This window comes from Hyaena hyaena, unplaced genomic scaffold, assembly GCF_003009895.1.
Source record: "Hyaena hyaena isolate Hyena2069 unplaced genomic scaffold, ASM300989v1 scaffold_22, whole genome shotgun sequence".
Lineage (NCBI taxonomy): Eukaryota > Metazoa > Chordata > Mammalia > Carnivora > Hyaenidae > Hyaena > Hyaena hyaena.
In genome coordinates this window covers 4,759,497-4,782,568 of record NW_024080654.1, presented here as the reverse complement: position 1 = coordinate 4,782,568, position 23,072 = coordinate 4,759,497, and the positions used below count along the sequence as shown (strand labels likewise).

At 57.9% G+C, this 23,072-nt stretch overlaps 2 protein-coding genes across 4 annotated transcripts in view; one reads left to right on the top strand and one right to left on the bottom strand.

Moving 5' to 3' along the window:
- The window catches only part of CARS2 (cysteinyl-tRNA synthetase 2, mitochondrial), a 33,765-nt gene extending 32,794 nt beyond the window's left edge, over positions 1–971 (top strand). Inside the window, exon 16 of the transcript XR_005527470.1 lies at positions 69–971. The gene's annotated coding sequence lies outside the window, so the exon portion shown is untranslated. The remainder of the gene's footprint in view (positions 1–68) is intronic.
- Positions 945–19,560, bottom strand: NAXD (NAD(P)HX dehydratase). 3 transcript variants are annotated; one of them, XM_039226677.1, is made up of 11 exons: positions 19,441–19,560; positions 15,415–15,565; positions 11,757–11,802; positions 11,016–11,104; positions 9,113–9,221; positions 4,007–4,057; positions 3,821–3,925; positions 3,224–3,344; positions 2,699–2,819; positions 2,215–2,362; positions 945–1,926 (listed from the first exon to the last, which is right to left on the bottom strand). In XM_039226677.1, exons 1-11 carry the CDS (start codon positions 19,538–19,540, stop codon positions 1,783–1,785), a joined length of 1,185 nt encoding a protein of 394 aa, XP_039082608.1. In that variant the 5' UTR covers positions 19,541–19,560; the 3' UTR covers positions 945–1,782. The 3 variants fall into 3 exon arrangements, with proteins under 3 accessions (XP_039082608.1, XP_039082610.1, XP_039082609.1); XM_039226679.1 differs by lacking the exon at positions 19,441–19,560 and adding an exon at positions 19,149–19,220; XM_039226678.1 differs by lacking the exon at positions 2,215–2,362.
- Between the last annotated feature and the right edge of the window lie 3,512 nt (positions 19,561–23,072).

The following is a 23,072-nucleotide window of genomic DNA, read 5'->3' as shown; positions in this document are numbered from 1 at the left end:
ACTTTCCCCACAGGTGAGGGCCCGTCCCTACACCCCCTCCCATCACACAAGCAGTGTGCTCGTCGTAGGAAACACGAGAGCTCCCGCAGTCACTGCTGCGTTCCCAGGCGGTGGGCTCCTCACGCTGCATTCAACCTATTCGATCCTGGTTCCCACGTGCCAGCCTTGTGGCCCGTGAGCAGCCGTGCTTGGGCTGTGCACCAGGGGCCGGTTCTGGAAGAGTCCAGCGTGAAAGCAAGACACAAGTATGAGAGCGCCGACGGCAGCGTGGGATGTGGCGGACGCCATCACAGCTGAGCGCGTGGTCTCCCTGTTGTCCATCTGTCCCTCCGTCTCCCCCGCTCTCAAGCCCCCTGCGGTCCCGTATTGGCGAGCTGGCATCTCCTGGGCCCGCAGGTGAGCTCGCACCAGTCACGGTGCCGGACGGCTTGGCGAGGCTCCATGGCCACCTTTGCTTCGTCCCTGACTGCCCTGACCCCTACAGGCACCAGAGTCCCATTCCACAGGTAAGGAAACCCGTTCGTAACTAGACTTGCCTACGGTAACCCAGCTCGTGCCTTACGAGGATACCAGACCCCAGGGAGTCTCACGGTCCCCTGACGGCTGGACGCTGAACTTGGCCACCCGAACATGCTTGGAGTTGACAGCTTGCTCTCGGGGAAAAGCACAAGAACATTTTTCTGACAGCCATTTGCTCCTTGGTTTTGAGCAAGGGGGTCTTGTACTTGTTCAGAGCAAACACCTGAAACCCGCTCCTGTGACTGCTGCAGCTGGTTCTCTGCGGAAGGAAAGGCTGAGCGCATTTTAACGTCGGAGGACACCTGTGAAAACCTGAGATGACAGGCCTTTAGCTGTTCATCTCCCCGCTGTCCCGAGCGCGTCCTCACCCCGGAAAGCTGAAAGGCAGCTGCTGACTACGTAAGAAAGGAATACAAAACCCTTTGTTGAAATAAATCAGATTTGCCTTTTAATAGTTACCAGGATTTAGACAGAATTCCCCAGAGGAAAAAACAGAAGTTTCCAAAGGTACACCTGAAACAAGGGGGAGCAGTTTTTAAGAAACGTGGTTTTAAAGGAAGGAGCCACATGGGGTCAGAGGTCACACAGTATTTCCCTAGTCAGAGCCCACAGACCTTTGAAGGAACCACACGGGGCACAAGCCACTGCCCAGCAGCAACTGAGCAGGCGTCTCCCAGACCTCAATTCTGGACGACACACCAGCTCCGAGCAGGAGGGCCCCGTGCAGTCAGGGTCGTGGCCTCCAAAACCGATCACGGATTATTCTGAAATCCTTCAACCAATCAGCCCCAAACCACCACCGCTTATCTCTGCCCAGTTTCAACCAAATCACCGTTTAAAAAGCAAACATGAGCGAGACAATGAAGGCCACACCGCCGTGGGCCTCAAGGCTGAAAAGCACAGCTCGTCACTGTGCAGCTATTTGGATGGGACCGATGGGACCCCCATGAGGGGATACGTAACATGGGGAGCTCCTCGCAGAAGCAGGCCAAAGGTGGGAAGGAAAGCAAGTCCCCACAGCGGTCAGTGGCCGGCACTGTGCGCATCTCTTCACTTTCCCTCTGTCCCTGCTGAGCAGTCAAAGTTCCAGAATCCTGTTCAGTGTCCCCTTAACACCTCCAGCTACGGATTTAGGCCAAAAACCAACCTGTGGCTCATACTGCTCTCCTACCACGAGGACGGGGACATGTGATGGGGCTCCGGCAACAAACGCAGTGTCCCCGTCCTTGGTGCTGCCTGCCTCCCACGGCCCAGGCTCAGGTTTCAAAGAGTCTCCGGAACGCGGGCCCAATCTCCGCGACCATGTCGGTGGTGGTGGTGGAGCGGCCGTGCTTCTTGAAGGCCTGGTGGCCGCACTGGCGGGTGAGAGCGCAGGCCCCCAGGGCGGCCAGGAGCAGAGGGCTGGACCTGGAGGGAGACCATTAGACAGGCTCTGCTTCCCTCCCACGTCCCCTGCCCCCCAAATAGGCTCCAGCCCGCCGGGCCTGAGGTAGAAGTGGGCTTTACAACCAAGGACACAAACCCACCCCCGGAGGAGAGACCGTGGCTTCCCCCCACGAAGCGTGGTCTAGCGCCCTCCATGCCAGGCTTTGAAGACGACCAGAGACTGGAGAGTGTGGGTCCCCGGCCCCCTCAGCGGTGCCACCACCCCGAGGGACCCGTGTAGCTTCCCAGGTGGTGGGGGGTCCTCCAGACCTGGGACATCCCACCCCAGCCCGTGTGGCCCCCAGCATCCCACGACGCGTGTGGAGGAGAGGGTGAGGCCTGGGGAGGGGGGGACCCGCCTGCACTCTGCAGCTCTGCCTGGGAACGTGAGCCCAGCCTGCGGCTCCCAGTCCTGCCTCTTAGAGGAAACGGGTCTTTCAGGACACGGGCATGGCCGGCCCCCCTCTGCCCTGCGTTTCACGCTTTTGCTGCAGGGGACACACTCGCACCCCAAGAACAGGGCCTCGAGCCTGGCTGCGCGTGAGAACTAACTGGGGAGCTTCAAGAACCCCTGGGGCCCCGGAGGCACGGGCCCGACCTCGCAAGGGGCAGGAGCTGCCGGAGGACCGTCCTGGGACCCGCCCCCCCGCCCCAGGGTCACCCCTACGTGACACCGAGCTTTCCCCTGCAACGGTCCAAGCAGCCACTTATCCCACAGCCGGAAACTCCCGAGGCGGACGAGGTGGTCACGTACCCGTTCGTCTTCTTGGGCCCGGGGAGCAGCGCCCAGTGCAGCAGGACGCCCAGCGCGCCCGCCAGCAGGTCCCCCTGGCCGCCACACCTGCGGCCGCTGCCCTCGTGGGCGCACTCGAGCACTGCGGGGCAGGGGGGACGGCCATCAGAGCCAGCAGGCCGGGGCGTGACCTGGGCCAGCTGCCCGCCCGGCCTCCCCCTGCCCCCTCCCCCAGGAGGCGCGCGTTTTGTGGGAGAGGGAAGCCAGGCCAGCCTGAAGCCACCTGAGCTGCGCAGGGGGTTCAACTCGTGGGGGGTGGGGGCTGGAACAGGGCGGCGGAGAGCCCACGCCCCACCACACCCGGCGTCATGGAGGGTGCACGCTGTGTGCTCCGTCCCCTTTGCAAAACAGGAGTAAAATCAAGCTCATCAGGAAGTCCCTCTGTGGGGCACACGGGGCCACACGTGCTGCGGGGACTGGGCTTCCAGGGGCCGGAGCCCAGCACGGCCACAGGGGCCGACACGCGTGAGGCCCACAGCTGCCCACCGTGCTCGCCGTCAGAGATCACGTCCCGCTCCCCTTTCTGGACCACGGTCACGTTCCCCAGGGCCTGGCTGAGTCTCCGTACTGCCTCACGATGGTCACTGCTGTCCACGGGGTCCCTCAGCTGCAGGGGGGACGGCACAGACAGGGCCGTCAGCGCACAGGGACAGCAGCACGGGCAGCACAGACACTGCCCTCCCCATCAGATAAGGGACACTGCCCGTGGCAGACCTTTCAAGGTTCACAGAAGTGACAACTCCAAATGCAACACGCTGACCTTTACGGGGTGCTCAGTGTAGAAGAATTCGTGGGCTGACACCGTCGTGCCACTGCATCCTCCCAGACCCTCCGAGGCGGTGCTGTCATTACCCACGTTTCACGGGGCAGGGATGGGGTGGCCCCCCGAGCACCCGCCCCACCAGGATTGAACGGCACTCTTAGCATGTGGGGAACATGCGTCCACCCGCTGGCCATCTGCAGGGAAGGGTGGAGGCAGCCACAGCACCACCCCACCCCTCCTCAGGACCTGGGGGAACCTCGCACCCTGTCTCAGGGGGGCTCACACGCACACCCCATCTTCCGGGAGGTCAGCAAACTCACCACGGCTTCCCAGAGTCTGTGGAATTCCACGTGGTTGGGGGTGAGAACGGCCTTCCGGTAGCCGTGGACGAGGGCCGGGTGCCGAGCGAGGAGCCACAGCCCGTCCTGCGGACAAGGACGGGCATTCACCGCACAGCCTCAGGGCCCGGCCGTGAGAAGGGGCAGGGCAGGAGAGGCCACACTCACTGCGTCGATGACGACGGGGACGTCCCTGGCCTTGGATGCTTCTAAAATGCCCTGCGAGAAAGGAAGCTCTGCTGAGCGACAAGCCCTCACGCTCCACGGAACAGCAGAACACCAGGCAGGCGGCTCCGTGACGAGCTGCGCCACCGGGTCCCCGACAGAGACTGGGCGTGAACGGTAAACAGAACAGACCCAGGAGTCAGGGGCACGGGCAGCCTGGGAGGCAGGTGCGCAGCGCAGGGCCGGGCCAGCCCGCGGGACCCCAAGCCAGAGTCTCCCACTCTCCCGCCAGCACCCATCGGTTCTCAAATCATGGGTTTTTACGCAGATTCCCAAACACTTTGTGTTTTCAATTAAGTGACCAGGGGCGCCTGGGTGGCCCAGTTGGTTAAGCATCCAACTATTTCCCCTCAGGTCACGATCCCAGGGTGGGACTGAGCCCCACCCTCTGTGCTAACACTGAGGAGCCAGCTTGGGATCCTCTCTCTTCCCCTCCCCTGCTCACACATGCACACGTGCGCGCCTTTTCTGTTTCTCAAAATAAACTTTAAAAATAAAATAAGTGATAATAATCAGCAGTGAATCTCCCCTCTCTGACAAAGTTATACTCAAAGTCTCCAACGTTTTTACTAAATATCTATCCACGATCAACACATAGACAGTAGCTTATTACTCTGAACCAGCACTTTAGGAGATCACGTGCGGAGAGGGCTAGAAGCAGAAAGCGTTAAGAGAACAATGGGACAGGAGCCGCCCTAGGACGCCGTGTCCTTGGGAGAGAGGAGAGGAGGACGCAGGCAGCACGAGACAGACGACCGAGACAGACGACCGTGTGACGTGACGAGACCACGGAAGGCCAAGGCCGCCAGCCGACCACAGGCCAAGGAGACATGGACCCCAGGAAAAGGCAGACTTGCGGACCCCTGCTCTCAGACATCCTCCAGGGTGGGGGGAGGCACAGATGTCTGCCGTCCGAGGCCCCCGCCTGTGGCCTCCGTGGTGGCCGCCTCAGCAAGCGGATACAGGTGTCCAGAGCCTCGATGGCGTCAACTCCAGTGCCTCGTGGGCCCAAGAGGAAAAGCAGAGGAACCAGAAGATAAATCCCGGACAAGTGACAGCTGCCTTAATGACGGCCCTGACTCCCGATTTATAAAAAGTGTTGCTCTCTTTGTGAGCCAAGCGTTCAACTCCGGCTTCGAGAGAAAACAGTCCAGATATGTCCTGAGCGCCTAGGCCATCACCAGGTGACATGCCTGGACCTCCGGGAAGCGTCCTGTGGCGTACACGGGCTCAGAGCCCAAAGACCCTCCCTGAAGGCCCAGCTCTGGCCCTTAGAGGTGCGAGAACTGAAGTTACTTTACCTCCGTGAGACCCAGTGTCCTGATCGATAAAGTAAGGATGATGCCTTGAATACTAACTCTGAAGTCCGTATGAGGCTCGAGACGCGGCCTGGGAAGATTTACCCGGCTCTCGGCAAGGGAGCAGGGAGTCACAAACGGTAGCCGCGGTGATGATAACCTTAAACACACAGCCTAGCCCTGACCTGACAACTGCTTACATCCAACGCATTTTAACCTTTAAACTCCTCTTTCCTCCAAGTAAATTCTTTTGGACGGTCCAAGGCCCTTCACGTACCTGAAATGCAACCGTTAAAAAAAACAAAACAAACAGTAAAACAAAATACATGGTAAGCAGAAATAATTTAAAACACTTATAGAGAACTGCTGCAAAGTTATTCTGAAAATGAAATGGAAGACCCCATGAGGAAGAGCTGCCCTGCCCTACGGCCTCAGTGTACCTTGTGGACACGGCTTTGAGCGATGGGAGAGCGTCCAAAAGCCCCTTCAAACGAGGGCCAGGGCACAGGAGCCTCGTGGAGTCGCGTTTCCTCCCCTAACAACCAAAACGCTCCACGTGCTTAGAGTCTGGCTTTCCCGTTAGAAGAGACTCAGCTTCACTCAGGCCGCCTTCCCGCTCTGGTTGCAGCCACAACGCAGGGCCTCCAACTCCATGCTCTCCCACTGCAGTTCTCACAGAGCAGCGAAGTCCACATTCGCACGCGGGAAACCTCAGTCAGCATGACGGGCATCTGGGTCCTGTAACATCACCGGACACGTGGCTCTCCCGGGGCCCAGAGTCACGCGTCAGCTGCCCACGTAAGGACGACCCTGCTTCCTCACACAGAGGACTCAAAATGCCCAGGCACGTGGCCTGTCTCTGACCTCCCTGCCAGGAGGGTGCACAGCACACAGGCGGCCACAGCGGGGGTCAGGGCCCTGGGCACAGGGGACGGCAGGGGGTCAGGACCCCAGGCACAGAGGGGACAGCAGGGGGTCAGGGCCCCGGGCACAGTGGGGACGCCAGGCGGTCAGGGCCCCGGGCATGGTACACGGGTGGCCGCAGCACCAAAAGAGACCAGCTGATGACATGACCACACTCCTGTCCGTGAACCCCCAGTGCTCTACTCACGGGGCAGAGCGACAGCAGTGGACAAGCCCCACACGGGTCAGAGGAGGCTGAGCAGCCCCGTGTCCAGTAGAAAGATGCAGTGCAAACAAACCAGCAGGGGGCGCCAGAGTGCTCCCTGGGGGGACTGGGCGCAGGGGAGAAGGGACGAAGGCCCCAGAGGGGAGTCCTGGCCAGGGCAGGCTCCAGCGGAGGGACCAGCCAGAAGCACACCTTGCAGCGTGTATCCAGGAGGCGCCCAGAAGGAACGGACACATAGGACGTCACTACGGGCAGAGGAAAACACTACAAACAGCCTAAATGAACTAGATAAATGTGGCACATGGTGATGCAGCCATTCAAAATCACAAGGAGTGTACATACATCCTGTCAGGAGGAGGCCTCCGGGACTGAGCATTAAATAAGCACCAGTGCAGACAGCTAGTCAGGGGCCTCCGTTCTAGGTCCAGAACACTCTGGTTCAAAACCAGCCCACAAACAGGAAGACGTCATGCTGTTATGACGGCAGCGCCCCCCAGCTGACCTGTAGGTCCTTCGCAGTCCCCGCCGCCCGGCCTTCTGCAACCCGCCACTGTGAGAGTGCAGGGGCCCCGGACGGCCAACTACTCCGGAAATGAACAAAGCTGGAGGGGCCGTCTGGGGGACTCAGTCGGTTGAGCGTCCGATTTAGGCTAAGGTCATGATCTCACAGTTTGTGGGTTCAAGTCCCACCTCCAGCTCTGTGCTGACAGCTCAGAGCCTGGAGCTGCTTCGGATTCTGTGTCTCCCTCTCTCTCAGCGCCTCCCCTGCTCACACTCTCTCAAAAATTAGCATTAAAAAAAAAAAGAGATGACACTTTCCAATTTCAAAACCAGTCACACAGGCACCCCCGTCAGGACCGGGGGGCACGGGCCCGAGGACAGCTGTGACACCGATGAACAGAACGCAGAGCCCGGAGGGGAGCCCTCACGCCCGCTGACTGCCAGCACGGACGCCCAGACAGCTCACTCGGGGCCGGTGGGGCTGGAGCTGAACGTGCGCTTGCGGAGGGACGCGGTGCACTGCTTCCTCACCCCGCACGCGCGCACACCCGGCTCCGTACAGCAGCAGACCCAAACGTCAGTGCTAGAAAACAATTAAGCTCTTAAAAGGCAGGACTGGATCAGAACTAAAACCGCGTGCTGCAGAAGAACAAATCGTGTGCAGCACGCAGGAGCTCCTCAAACCGTCAACAAACTGATCACAAACCTGTGACGACGGCTCGTGGTGGCGGTACTGGTGACAGCTGGAGCGGGAGCCACCCGGTCGTCCGTCAAGTGACAGATGGAGGAATAAAGCATGTGCGGTCCGTCCACACAAGCGAACGTCAAACAGCACGGATCGGAGTGGGGGGGCCCGGCCCACCCGCCCGCGGATGAACCCTGAGAGGCTGCATGAACACAGCTGGTCACAAACACCACGTAGCGGAACCCTGCGCGACTAGGAAAGGCCCAGAACGGGCAGAGCCACAGACCACCGCTCCTGACCCCTCACCTCGTGGGGCCAGGATTCCAACACGTGAGCCTGGGGGACACACACGCTCCAACCACAGCGTGGCCACACCACACCTGCCCACACAGCTGTACCGAGGGAGCAGCAGCCGGAATTCTGAGGCTGCTCCACAGGGAGGTCTAAGCCACACCAACAGCACGGGGGGCTGGGCGGGGGTCTCCACGCTCGTGAGCAAGAAACGTCACCATGATTTGATGATCCAGACAAGCAGGATGGGGGGAGGGGGAGGAGGAGGAAGAAGGGGGGGAGGAGGGGGAGGGGAAGGAAGGAAGGGGCCAGAGCCCACAGCGAGCGCCACTCTGTCGCGGGGCCAGAGGCTAACTGGCGGGTCACGGAAGGTGGAGAATCCCATCATCCTGACGGTCATCAAGGCACCCAACACCAGACCCCATTCTGGCAGGAACCCACGTGCCTCTTCCTGAAGACGAACCATGCATCCGAGGGGCTGTCCCTGCCCCCCCATGCTGTGTGGACAGCCACTACCTCGGACAAGAGCGCACTGCAGACCCGCTGTGTTGCACGGGGACGCCCCTCCCGTCTCCCCCTCGCTGGCGCTGGGGCTTGGCGCTCCTCAGCTACGATTAGCTCGTACTTTTCAGCAAGTGGTCAGGGCGCCAGGACCAGAGGAGGCCACCTGGCAGGCCATGTGCCCCGTGCCACGCAGGCGGCTCTGGACCAGGAGCACCCCAAGGCCCCTCGTTCGCAGGCTGTGACCTGGAGCTACTGCCCGACTGTGCAGGCCTGGCTGTCAGGTTATCTGTCCCGAACGTCCAGGAGCTGGCTCGTTAGGCGGCCCGCTCTCAGCCCTGCGCTCTGGGCCCTGGAAGACGAGTGGTGCCCTCCCCCAGAGTGGAATGAAGACGCCCACATGTGGGCAATCCCAGTGACTCCCCGGCTGCAGGGTAAAAACCTGGCGCCCCAAGGCCATGAGGCGCATCCGTGGGGTTGGCTCTGTCTTACGTTTGCTGCCCTCTCTGCCTGCTGCCCCCCCCCCCCCCATGCACCAACCCTCTTCATTTTGCCATCAAGAGGCCGAGAACACTAAAAAGACGCTCAAGGAAAGCACTCTGTTGGGTCCACGAGAACACGGATGTTGGGTAATTGTCTGTTACCTTCACGTTTTCGAGAAGAAGGTCGTCTCTACCCAGGCCGGGTCCCACAACCAGGGCGTGCAGCCGGGGCAGCCACCTCTCCACGTCCTGCACGGCGCTGGGGCTGTCGCTGCGCAAGGGAAAGGGCAGGACACTTACTTACCTGCAAGCATGGGTTACCTTCCGGTTACACTGCGCATCCCTCCCGTTCCCGAAAGCTCCTCCTCCGGGAGAGGCCCGTGCTGCGACCCCACCTGCTCCTCCCTGGGACGGCGGAATGTGGAAGCCGAGCTCTCAACGTCTACAAACAGCCAGGGAAGACAGTAGGCCCCTCACGCCCGCCTCTGCCCTCCAGGGTGAGCCTGTTTGCCCCCACGGCTCACAGGAGGCCCCGGGCCCGGCACAATGGGGGAGCGCCCTTGGGCAGCACAAGGCCTGGCGCTGGGCGGGGGTTCGTCATTTCTTCCCGCTCATCACCGCTCCTTGGACTCTTCGAACCCACGTGGAAGGCTCTGCCCTGGACAACCCCACGGTGACAGCCAAGCGGCCGTGCTTAGTCTCTGTGTGACTGACTGCAGGGACGCGGGCACTTGGGAGACTGCAGCTGTGCAGCACCCCCTCCTCCCCCCACCCCTGCTCCCAGCATGCCAGGCCGTCCCTGCTGACACGCATTCCTCGTGCCGTCTCCCCCACGTTAACAACCCCCCGATTTACACCTTCCCTGACCACCCCCGTCTCGTCCCATCGAGCACCACACTCGACGTCTGACAGGCAGCTGAGAACACACCCAACCCACCCCCCACGCACCCCCCTTGTTAACTGACAACCAGCTTAGACCGAAGCCAGGGCGGCCTCCACGACGCTCCTCTTCGCCTCCCGCCCTGCACCCCACCCGTCAGCAGGCCCCGGCTGACGTCCACACGTGCCGAGAATCTGCCCCTTCTCCTATCTGTGCCCTTCACTTACTCTCCCCGGGCCCCCTGCAAACCCTGCTTCTACCCCGGGCCTGGAAGCTCACCGCCAACGCAGCAGCCAGATAAGCCGTTTACAATGCTCACTGGATGCAGCCGCTCCCCTGCTCAGCAGCCCCTCTGCGCTTACATGAAAGCCAAACCCTCATGATGGCCCCCACGACCTGCTGAGCTTGGAGCCCCTATGCTCCCCGACACCCCGCGGCCCGCGCTGCTGCGTCGGCCCTGCCCTGGGGATGCAGGCCCTTCCTGAGCGCCACTTTCTGGGCCCCTGCCCTCGGTCACGCCACGGAAAACTGAGCAGGGGCCACGTGCGTGCACCCCACGTGACACACGGTGTCTCTGCCCCCTGCCCTGCTCGGGTTCTCCGCGAGGTCTCTGCCGCCCTGACACGCCCGCTCCTCCTGGTTCGTCTCCAGGCCTGTGCTGCCCAGCAGGACACACAGCCCCAGGTGGGGATTTAAGTGTGATTACAGTAAAATCTCAGCATCTGAGTCCCACTGGCCACATTCAAGTGCTTAGTAGCCACACGTGATCAGCAGGCACGGTTCTGAACAGCAAGGAAGGAAGGAAGGAAGGAAGCTGCAAGGGAGCAGGTGTTTTGTCTGCTGGGTCCAGAAGCTGTCCGCCATCTGGGTGGGAAGCCTCTGCCGAATGACGAATGACGGAGCGGCCCCCTTCCCGCTGCAGGGGTGTGGCCTTGGGCAAGGCCCCTCCCATCCCGGGAAGCCTCAGCCCCTTCTGAAGGCCACTGGGCACCACACCCTGGTGGCCTGGATCTCGTCCTGAGGCACACAGATGGCTGCAGAGCTTCTGACCTTACGGCTTCCCCCCTTCTCCCTTCTCGTGACAGCGCCTCCCATCACCAGCACAGCAGTAGCCGGGCGGAGGCGCCTGCAGCACCCCCCGCCCCTCCCCAGAAGGCCGCCAGCCCCCTGCACGGCCCCACTCACAGAACAGGGTGAACGATCAGCTCCGGGCTGTATGACTTGATCACAGGCGCAGCCTCCCGGGTGCAGAACACGTGCGACAGATCTGCGCCCTAGGACACGAGCATAGGGACTGGCTCAAAGCACGGCCCACCCCGCAGACGCAGAAGTGGTGTCCGCACGAGGCCAGGGCCTCTCACCACGCAAGGCAGCTCCCTGCAGGACGGACCCTATGGAAAGGTCTGGAGACAAAGCAGTTTTGCTCCCCCAAGAGGCAGGTCAGCCAGACCAGCTCAGCCGTGTCACCCCGAGGGCCGCGGGGGGCACGTTCACGCTCACGGTGCCGGTGGGGCTGCGGGACGAGGCAGAAAGACGGCAGCTGCTCATGGCAGGACGGAGGCGGCGTCCCCAACGGCACTGGTGAGTGCGGTCCTCACGTAACTTCAGCTAAAAGCTCCAGTCTTTTGTCCCAGCACAAGGTCAGGATAGATTTCAAGGTGCTTCTCAGGGCACCTGGGGGGCTCAGTTGGGGCGCCTGGGGGGCTCAGTCAGTTAAGTGCTTGACTCTTGGTTTTGGCTCCGGCCATGCTCTCACAGTCTGAGGGGCAGAGCCCCGAATCGGGCCCTGTGCGGACAGTGCGGAGCCTGCTTGGGCTTCTCTCCCTCTCTCTCTCTGCCCTCCCCATCTCTTCTTTCTCTCAAAAATAAACTTTAAAACACAAAGACAAGCTCATCACTAGACAGAGAAGCTGCGAACAGACCTACCACTTTGAGAGCGGAGATGGCGGCGAAGTAGGGGGCTCCGGTGTACCTAAGAAGGAAGACACAGGCAGTCAGAACCTTCTGGGAAGGGGGCGGCAGGACACCAAGACGTGAGTCCCTCGGCCCAGGACCCTGCACCTCGCAGGTGCTCAGGAATGTTCACTGAACACCAGCAACACGGCCCACAGCCACACGAGTCACTCTGTCACACGAGACCTTTGTGCACGTCAGGCCCCGCTCTGCCGCACGGCGCTCACACTGAGGCTGGAGGCGGCCCGGGACCCCTGCAGGGCCCGCCAGGAGCCCCCGGGGGCAGGAGCGCGCGCGCAGGCGCCGAGACTCACGCCCCGTCCTACCAGAATGCCTGGAACTACTCTTAAGGCTGCATCAAGTACAGAAAGGAAAATTCTTTATTGGGGGGTCGGGGGCGGGGAGAGCCCATTCGCGTAAGGGCGAGGGGCGGAGAGGAAGGAGGGGGGTTATCGTAAGCAGGCTCCACACTCAGCACAGAGCCAGACGCGGGGATCGACCACATAACCACGGGATCATGACCTGGGCCGAAATCAAGAGTTGGACGCTTAACCGACTGAGCCCCCCAGGCACCCCTAGAAAGGAAAATTCTTGAACTTGTCATCAGACTCGTGTAAACTTTACGTCAATTCCAAGCAGTGAGGGAAACTGGGACAAAGACTGAATACTGTCTGCACGTGACACTCCCCCGGAGCGGGCCGCCGAGGGGTCGGGACACAGGGCAGGACATGCCACGCGCGCTCTCCCTGCTCCCCCACAACATGGACACGAGCCCAGCAAAGGATGCACTAAAACCAGGAAAACCAGCCTGCCTACGTGCCCAGCAGAGGCTGCCCAGGGACCGGGGCGGGGCCGGGGGGGGGGGGGAGGCCTGCTGGTGGACGCGCACATGGGTATGACCGCGGGGACGGGGACACGATTAGCAACACGTAACAACATCGGGGTGTCTGTGTACTCTGCTGCAGGAAAAACTCCAGGAACTGATCCCTTGGAAACAACGCAGGCAGAAAAATGTACAGGGGCACCGCAGCCACGCCGTTTAGCTGGAAAAGAGACCAGAGGTCAGCCCTTGCGGCCCCAAGGGCGGCCTGGACGCACCGTGGCCCCTCGGGGCGATCACCACCACACGCCCCCGACCCAGAATCAGTGTCCAGGAACCACCGGGAGGGACTGACGCCCGTGCGTGACAGGAGGGGAAAGGCCGCGCCCCAAACAGTGTGTGTAGAATGCAAGTGTGAGGGGAGTTTCTGATAGAAGCTCTGACGGCAAAGGCACCCGCCTCAAAGGCAGCTCTCTCTCCCACAGCCCAGACAGAGCCGGGCCAGGGCGCCCCCTGGAGGCTCCTTGGTTTTAAAGACCTAGGCTGATTTCCGTAACTGACCACTGGCCACTGGTCTTGTCTCTTCCTGTGACTGAAATTCCTACACACTAAATTCACCAATAAGAGGGCACCGGGCGGCTCAGTCGATTAGACGTCCAGCTCTGGATTTCGGCTCAGTCATGAACCCACTGTTCATGAGATCGAGGTCCACGTCAGGCTCTGTGCTGACCGCACAGGGCCTGCTTGGGATCCTCTCTCCCCTCCCTCCCTCTGCCCCTCCCCTGCTCTCTTGCTCGCTCCCTCTCTCTCTCTCTCTCTCTCTCTCTCTCAATACATACACTTACCAATAAAGAGTTTTCCAAACCCCAAACCCCTCTCTACACCCCAATAAAAGTAGAACCTTAAGCCTACGCGCTCTTCATGCAACCTCGTCGTGTGGCCCCCAGTGTGCATGTCATTTCCAGGTCTCGTCACACACCTTTCCTGACAGTTGCTGCTATGACCTTGTGATCACAATAAGAACCACAGGGGCAGATCCAACCACAACATGGCTACTGATACGCCGAGACTGTCCCAAACCAGTTACAACATGGTCCCAATTTTGTAAGAAATAAGTATATGCACAGAAAGGCTGGAAGCCTAATAATGTGTCCAGGCTGTGTTATCAGGGTGGGAGGGGGGTTACAAGGCTTTCACTTCGCATACTTCTGCAGTGTCTGAATCTTTGTAACAAGCAGACAGTCCTTTTCTAACCAGAATACACAGGACCCTATTTTAGAGGCTAGTTCCTAAAGCGAAGAGACTTATGTTAAATTAGATAATGACCCCCAGCACGCTGCATGACCAGGCTTATCGGCAGAGAACACCTGATGACCAATTCTTTCCCTGCAGACGTCTCGACACACCAAGCCGGAGATGGAGGGGATCGGAGGAATAAGACCCCGACCTCAACTCTCTCAGGGGGCACGGACCCAAGGGGCTGGCAGAGGCCCCGTCCCAGCGGCGGGAGGAGGGCCGTCCTCTAACCGGGGGACTAAAGGGAGAAAGGCAGCTACGAGCTGGTGAGCCAGGGTCCACGCGGCAGCAGGAAGAAAACCAGCCACGAGATGAGAGCCAGGGACAGACGCAAACTTCCCCCATCCAAAGGGACCGTGTCTACATAGAGCACTCAGCAGATTACTGAAAACAGGACACAGTCAGACACACCCCAGGAAGCTGCAGAATTCTGACAAACCTTACAAATGTCCAAACAAGAGTAAGTTACTTCCTTACAGATTAAGGTGAACTCGGAAGGAGCCAAGTAGAAGCCAGAGGACAAGGCGGTCACATGCGCTGATCACCAGGGAGAGTCAGCCCCGCCTGCCACGGCACCGTGGCTGTGCAAGCACCTCCCCTGCACATGCCGCACAACAAAGATGCCAGGAGAGGCCCAGTGCCCCGACCCTGACTGCAGCCCTCAGGCCAGGCAGGAAGGTGTACGCTGCAGATGCACTGCTGCCTAAGTGACACTCAGCAGTGAGGGCTCCCTAGGAATTCTGAGATCCAGTGTTCACTCTCCCCAGCGGCATTTTTAATTCATCACAGTAGGTAAAGAGGCAACCACTGGCTACATTTGAAAGTATAACAGGAGCGCCTGGGGGCTCAGTTGGTTAAGCATCTGACTTTGGCTCAGGTCATGATCTCATGGTTCGTGGGTTCAAGTCCCGCATCGGGCTCCGTGCTGACAGCTCAGAGCCTGAAGCCTGCTTCCAATTCTGTGTCTCACCCCCCACTCCACCTGCCCCTATGCCCTCTCTCTTAAAAATAAATAAACAAAAAAAAATTAAGTTCGTGGCAATAGATATCATTTATAAACAAGGACAAATTATAAAATGTTATGCGTCAAACAACTCAGCAGTAATATATAAAATCAGAAGAGAGAACAAGCCATGAGAAAAGGGTAGGATCTAATTTCATTAATGACTCCCAAGACTATCTTCAACCTGACAAAGTAAACCAAACCCATGCTGTTTTTATCCGGATTACAAAGTAACACCTGTGTATAGGAGCTGTCAACACAGACAAGTGTAAGGTCAGAAAAAACACTACGAGCCTCCACCACAGGCAAAATCGGGCTACCGCCCGGCGGAGCGTGCACTCAGCGCCCCTCGCTGTTTTCTCCTATTCGGTCAAGAAGCTCGTCGCTGAAAAACACCGAGCGTCAGAACACCGGACTACATTTAGAGACGACGACTGGGGTCTAACTGCTGAGCAGGCGGAGGGCCAGGTGACGGGGGCTGTTCACCGGCTGACACAGCCGGAGTCACTCACTCCTGGCAGCCGCCGACCACGCCTATCCTTCCGTCCTGGCCTTTGTGCTTCTGGGCGGTGAGAGGAGGGATGATGCTCCTCACCAGCTGAAGGGTGCTCTCCATCTCCTTTATCGAGTGTGCTTTAGGCAATGAGAACGCTCTTTCTAAAACTGAAAAACAGGGAAACAAAATTACTTAGGAAAGTAAGTATCCACTGGCACACATAAAAGATGGACACAAGATAGCCTATTAACCAAAACACCTCCCAAAGCTGACTTAATACGAACGCCAGATTTTTATCCAAAGGTTTCATTATTTTTTTTAATTTTTTAATATTTATTCATTTTTGAGAGAAAGATAGAACAGAGCATGAGTGGGCGAGGGGCAGAGAGAGAGGGAAATAGAATCCAAAACAGGCTCCAGACTCTGAGCTGTCAGCACAGAGCCTGACATGGGGCTCGAACTCACTGACCGCGAGATCATGACCTGAGCTGAAGTCGGACACTCAACCGACTGAGCCACCCAGGTGCCCTCATTATTTTACTTCTATAAGCAAATGGGGTTTAGAAATTACAATGCAAAACACAAGCTGTACATGACCAAATTCGTTTCTGAAATGTATTATTTTGGAAGTCTAGCAAATCTTTCAGAAAGCGTTTTGAGGGGCGCCTGGGTGGCTCAGTTGGTTGGGTAGCCAACTTCAGCTCGGGTCATGATCTCACGGTTCGTGGGTTCAGGCTCCGCGACGGGCTCTGTGCTGACAGCTCAGAGCCTGGAGCCTGTTTCCGATTCTGTGTCTCCCTCTCTCTCTGATCCTCCCCTTCTCAAGCTGTCTCTCTCTCTCTCCCTCTCTCAGAAATAAAAAATGTTAAAAAATTTAAAAAAAGTGTTTTGAATGCATTCCTACTTAATAAAGGACACACATTCCTTTTGAATCTTCAAGTCTCTTCTCTCAAACTGGAAAAGCAACTTCCAACTTGTTACCTTCCAGGGTCACATTCAAGTCTGAGATTCACATCACTCGCAATTTGCCAGTCACGTTTCTGGCAATCAGTTGGATACAAATTAAATAATCTAGAAAGGGGGGGCACCTGGGTGGTACAGCAGGTTAAGGGTTCCACTCTTGATTTCACCTCAGGTCATGATCTCATGGTTTGTGAGTTCCAACTGACGCGCCGATAGGGCAGAGCCTGCTTAGGATTCTCTCTCTCTCTCTCTCTCTCTCTCTCTCTCAAAATAAACTTTAAAAAAATAAGACAGAAACAATCTAATAATGGGATTCTAGATAGAGAAGACATCTTACATTGGGTTCAAAGTGGCATTTTAACTATAAGATGATTCTGACCTGTCAACCCCATACTCTTCACTTTCTTGCAAACCAACACAAGCTAAAGTTCAAAACTTAATCGCTGTAAACCTGTGGCCAAGAAGAGGCACAAGTGGGCTTGCTCAGGGATGGTCCCAGCCCGATGCGCCCCCCCCTTCGTGATTCCCAAGTCCGGGGGGCGTGTCCACAGGGGGCGTGTCCACGGGGCACAGGCTGCCCGCACCCCACATCCACGGGCTGCACGCGGTCTCCTCAAGGCACTGCCAGGTCAGCTGCATGAAGGGAGCCTGAGCCATCACAGTCAGATGTGGTGACAAATCACTGACTGCTCGAGAGCTGTCCACGCATCACAAGAACGCGTGCTGTGCTTTCGTTCCAAATGTCAGCACATTAAGCGAAACATCAGGACTGGGCCACACAGGTATCAGAGAACGGCCACTCCTTCAATTCCCACATCAAGAAATACAGTTGTTTTTTAAGGTTTTTAATATCATTTATTTTGAAGGAGAGAGAGACAGAGCACAAGCAGGGGAGGGTCAGAGAGAGAGGGTGACACAGAATCTGAAACAGGCTCCAAGCTCTGAGCTGTCAGCACACAGCCTGACATGGGCCTCGAACCCCCAAATTGAGAGATCATGACCTGAGCCGGAAGTTGGACCCTTATCCGACTGAGGCCCCCAGGCGCCCCTATGGTTGCTTTTTAAAGTCTAGAACTCGTAAAAGCAGAACCCAAACTTATCAGTCACTCAAGGAGTGTTCTGGGTTCCCTACAAGGTTGTGGGTTTATGGGGGACCGTCTTCATACTAGGACTTGGCTGCACACAAAGTACCCCTACGACCACCCCACGGCCTCTCTCTGCTTACACAGAGCACGCTCGGCCCCACCTACGGATCCAACCACCTGGAGTCCGGCACCGAGCAGACACTCCGTTAACGCTGGGTGGATTAAAAGCATCTTGGTTTCGTCTCATTAGAAGCCAGTCTGTCCTCTTACAGACCAGGGAACTGGAGCGCAGGGACACAGGCCCGCCTCCGCCTGGGTGACGGGTAAGCCAGACCAGGGACACCGCTGCCCCAAAGTGCTGCCGTTTTAAGGCAAATCACTTCTCTCTAACCAAACAGTCACCACACCACCCAGAAGACCATCCAACTGCTCCTCTGAGCATCTGCGGGGACCAGTGAGCCGCGCCAGCTCCCGCTACACTTGGCAGCCGTCGGTTTCCGCTGGCTTTCCGCACACCCCGTGTGTGCTCGTCCACAGAAACACTTCAACAGAAACCCCCGCGTTCTGCAGGATAAAAAGGCCTTGACAACAGGCGATTTCAAATTTATCCAATTAAGTCACCTGGTCTTCACAACAATTCCGAGTCTGGAAGAACCGGTCAAACCTGCCCGATTTTTGTTTGTTATAAGGCAGTGGCCGAGGCAGTCTGGAGACCTGAATGCATCTCGTGAGCCCGGGCGCATTTCTGGACCGCCTTTCCACCACCCACCCTCCTGATACCGCCTCTAGTGCCCGCGGTGCCTTAAGCTACCGGGAACCGCACTAATCTGGGGCACTTGCACCTGACGGCACTCCCGACCACAGGCTAAGACGGGCGCTCAGCGCTCCAGAACTCCACCCGCGTTTCGGTAAAGGTTCTGGCTTAGTAAAGAACTTCAAACTCCAAGAGAAATACTAGCTCATCACAGGGTACACATTTACGGGAAAGGGCACCAATAAAAAGTCTCTAAACAGGGGCGCCTGGGAGGCTCCGTTGGTTGAGGTCCGACTTTGGCTCAGGTCATGATCTCACAGTTGTGGGTTGGAGCCCCGCGTCTGGCTCTGTGCTGACAGCTCAGAGCCTGGAGCCTGCTTCGGATTCTGTGACTCCCTCTCTCCCTGACCCTCCCCTGCTCACGCTGTTTCTCTCTTTCTCCCTCAGAAATAAACAAAACATTAAAAAAAATTAAAAAACTCTCTGAACATAAACTGTGACCAGAGGCCCCTCTGCTGCTGCTGTGCCTGATCCCTCTCTGCGTCTCAAAGCCTCTGGCACCTGAAACTAATGGAAGGCCGTGTGCCAACTCGACTTCAATTACCAAAAAAAAAAAAAAAGCATTTGGAACGATCCTGCAGAAAAACAAAAAGCCCAACTCCCTCAGTTATTCTGGGCCAGGCCCAACTACACCTACATACACGGTAAAACCTGTCTAACGGCTGTTAGAGCCAAAGTGAAGCTTGCCACTTCGGCTCCTTGCAGGCTGGGGTCGCGGCTGGCGCAGTTCTCTTCTTTCCTCGGCCTCTCCCACACAGGTGGATCAACACGTGTGCGCGCCGCGGTGTGGGAAACGGGCCAGCACAACACACCAGCTCCTGAACGGCTTCAAACGTATCCCTGCATTCTACACGAACACACACAACGCGCATGGACGTAAACACCCACAGGGCAGAGGGGTTCGGGGCTCCGACTGGGGCCTCACACGCCCGAATCCTTTCTCCACCGTCCGTCCTACTTAACAGCCAAGGCCGGGGCGGGGGCCTCGGGGTCACTCGGTGAACCCCGCACGCGAGGCGGGGCCGCGCGCGGCGCCCCAGGGCCCGCTCCGTCCCCTCGCCGCGCGCTGCCGGCGCTACCGGTCCCCGGCGCGGAGCCCGCCCCGGCCCGGCCCCCCGCGCCCCCCGCGCCCCGGCCTCCGGCGGCGCCCCCGTCCGGACGAGCGCCCGCGGCCGGGTACCTGCGTTCAGCGGCGGCCCGTAGAGCGCGAGCGCGGCCGACAGCAGCGCGACCACGGCAGCGCCGGCGACCACAGCCCCGGCCCCCGCCCGAGCGGCCATGCCCGCAAGGCCGAGAGCGACCTTACCTCCCCGGCCGACCCGGGCAGCCACCCAGACGCGACCCACGGCCATGGGCGGACTTCCGGGCGCGCGGCCGGCCCCGCGTCGCCGCCGGAAACACGGCCGCCCGCGCGCCGTCCCCGAGCCGGGCTCTCCTTGAGGCCTCGCCCCGCCCACAGGCTGGCCTCCACCAGTCAGAGTTGGTCGCCCTTGATTGACAAGCTCAGTGCCCAACCCAGCAGGGCCCCGGTTCTGGACGCCTGGACTTTCGCTGGGAAGGCGATTAGGGGCATCAGCGAGTCTCAGGGATGCAGAGTGAGGGTTGTTTCTGTAGCTCCAGTTTTGGGCCGGGGGCGTTATAGGAAGCGAGGCAGAACGCTGCCTCGTTGCGAACACTTCGCTCTTAGAAAGCAGGTGGAGGGGCGCCTGGGGGGCTCAGCCGGTTAAGCGTCCGACTTCAGTTCAGGTCATGATCTCACGGTTCGTGGGTTCGAGCCCCGCGTCGGGCTCTGTGCTGACAGCCCAGAGCCTGGAGCTGCTTCAGATTCTGTGTCTCCGTCTCTCTCCGACCCTCCCCTGCTCACGCTGTGTCTCTCTCAGAAATAAATAAAAACATTAAAAAAAAAAAAAAAAACAGAAGGCGAGCAGGCGGAGGGTCCGGAGGAGCACCCCTGCACAGCCCAGCCCCTGACGTGCCCGACCTCTGCCCTGGACAGCACACTGGTCTGTCCAGCTCGGTGGCCCCCGCCAGGCTCCCCGCCTCCGTAAGCCGGGAGCTCTGCCGTTCCAGCTGCTCAGGTCAGAGACCAGAGGGCAGGCTCGCTCCCCGCGTCCCCCTCCCCCTGAGGGCCGGCCTTAGGGAGGACGCTTTGAGGTAAACAGGCTTGAACCGTGGCATGCCAGCCCACGACGACCCCCTGGGCCCCCTGGCTGAATGCCCACGGGCCATCAGGGGACCCACCTCAGGACAGCGTCAGGCCCCAACTGGCCAACGGGCTGCGTACAAGCAGGCGCCGTTACCAAAACAGGGAGCGTTCCTTGCTCGCAGGACCTCGTCGTCCCCTTTCAGGGGAGCCCCCACCCTTGGCCTGCCCGCAGACAGCCTCTCACTTGCCCTGCGCGCAAACTCCTTTCCTCTTCGTTCTGCCTCAGGTGAATTCTCTCCCTGCTGCCCCACCCGCTTCCGCCTCCATCATAGCCCCACCTTTGGGGGCCCCCATCCCACCGGGGACGCCACAGGCTTTAGAAATGGATCCAGAATTTGCCTGCCAGCACTCTCTACTTGGAGCCCAGTCGTGGCTAGGTGATGGCAGTGGCAGTCCGTGTTGGTGCCTTGGGGCTCCGTGCCAAATTGCCACCCCCGGGGAGGGGGGCACAGAACAGCAGAAATGTATGGTTTTATGGTTCTGAAGGCCAGAGTCTGCGATCGAGGCCTGCCCTCTGTAGCTTCTCCCGGTGCCATCGTCCGGGGCGTCCCTTGCCTGGCAGCGGTATCACTACAGTCTCTGCCCGTGTCGTCGCATGGCATTCTTCCTGTGAGTGTCCTCATATCCTGGTACTTGTCTCTTCTTACGAGGACACCAGCCATATTGACCTAAGGCCCCCTCCGACTACCTTATCCTAATTCAATCATCTGTAAAGAGCCTGCTTCCAAATAGGGTTACACTGGCAGGTGCTGGTGGCTGGGACTTAACATATCTTGGGGGACACAACTCCCCCATAACACCTTCTAAATTCACCTCCCTATGTCCCTACAGCAACAGGATGATTTTTTTTAAGTTAATTTGTTTTCAGAGAGAGAGAGAGGATGGGTAGAAAGAGAGGAAGAGAAAGAATCCTAAGCAGGGCCCATCTGGTCAGGGTCAGTGCAGAGCCCCACTGAGCAGGGGAGGGGTTAACAGTAGACAGGGCTGGGTGAGGGATCCTCAGGGAGGCAGGCTACAGCTACACGTGGAAGGCTGAAGCAGTTCTGGAACAAAAACAAAAATCAAAGGCTAAGCATGTTCCAGACCTGCCTAGGCTAAGTGCCAGGAGTGGAGTCTCACAAACTTTCTGATAAGGTCCCGCTAAAAAGTCAAAGACAAAAATCCTTGGTGGCAACCCAGTCGGGACCCCCTTACTCCTGAGAGCTTCGTGACTTTAGCTCAATAAACTCTATCGATTTGCTCAGTCTGTTGTCCGTGAGATTCATTCTTCGACTCGGTGAGACGGAGGCCAGGGCGTCTCCCACCCTCCTGTGACACCACGAACTCCGAGATCATGACCCGTGCCAAAATCAAGAGTCAGACGCCTAACGAACCGAGCCACCCAGGCGCCCCAACAGAACCGTCTTCCTTAGATGAAAGATCACGCCACTCCTCTGCACAGAACCCTCCAGTGATTTCCCATGTTGGAGCAAAATCCTAAGCTCCTTTCTTCCAAGTCTTCCAGCCCTTATGTGACCCAGGCAAGTCCATCTCCCGCCACTGTTCCCCTTGCTCGTCTCTCCAGCTACACCAGCTTCTTGGCCCTTAGTCCAGCTGCCAAGCGGGCGCTGCCTTCCTTCCGCAGGAGCGCTTCCTCCTGATACTGACATGACGCATGCGTGTAGCTGGAGTTTTATCAGTACCACACCGTTTCTGACCATTCTATGTAAACTCCATTCCCCTTCTTTCCTGCTTCCTGCCTTACTATTTTCCTTAGCACTTTTCACTTGACATATTCATTCATTCATTCATTCATTCATTCATTTTCATCTATTTCACTATGACTATAAAAGTTAGCTTCAGGGGCTCCTGGGGGGCCCAGTCAGTTAAGCGGCCGACTTTGGCTCAGGTCATGATCTTGTGATCCATGAGTTCGAGCCCTGCATCGGGCTCTGTGCTGACAGCTTGGAGCCTGGAGCTGCTTCAGATTCTGTGTCTCCCTCTCTCTGCCCCTCCCCTGCTTATGCTGTCTCTCAAAAATAAATAAACGTTAAAAAAGATTTTTAAAAAGTTAGCTTCGATGGAAAACATTTATTTTGTTCTGCACTGTATGCTCAGGGCTTAAAACTCAGTGCATAGTAGGTGCTCACTCTTTCTCTTTCCTGAGACATAATTTACATAACAATAAACGTCACTGATTTTAAGTGTACAGTTCCACGAGTTTGCACAAATGTATATAATCATGTAGTCACCACCACATTCATTAGAATAGATGTTGATTCAATAGAATAGATAAAACACTTCTATCAACACTCCCAAATCAGGCTTTTGATGCTATTATAAATGGTATTTTCTTAATCTGAATTTTTTTTTAAATGTTTTATTTATTTCTAGGAGACAGAGAGAGAGACAATGTGAGCAGGGGACGGTCAGAGAGAGAGGGAGACACAGAATCCGAAACAGGCTCCAGGCTCTGAGCTGGGGCTCGAACCCACGAACCACAAGATCATGACCTAAGCGAAAGTCCGACGCTTAGCCGACTAAGCCACCCAGGCGCCCCCTTAATTTGAATTTTTAATTGTTCATTGCTCATATATGGAAATACACTTGATTTTTTTTTTTTTTTT

What these genes read in the sequence shown, in the direction of transcription:
- NAXD (XM_039226677.1), bottom strand. Translation starts at nt 19,540, where the DNA reads ATGGCCGCTCGGGCGGGGGCCGGGGCTGTGGTCGCCGGCGCTGCCGTG. An exon ending in GATCTCTGACGGCGAGCACG is followed by an intron (nt 2,820 to 3,223) that starts GTGGGCAGCTGT and finishes CCTGCCCCGCAG; the next exon opens with TGCTCGAGTGCGCCCACGAG. An exon ending in GGGCCCAAGAAGACGAACGG is followed by an intron (nt 2,363 to 2,698) that starts GTACGTGACCAC and finishes GTTTCCTCTAAG; the next exon opens with AGGCAGGACTGGGAGCCGCA.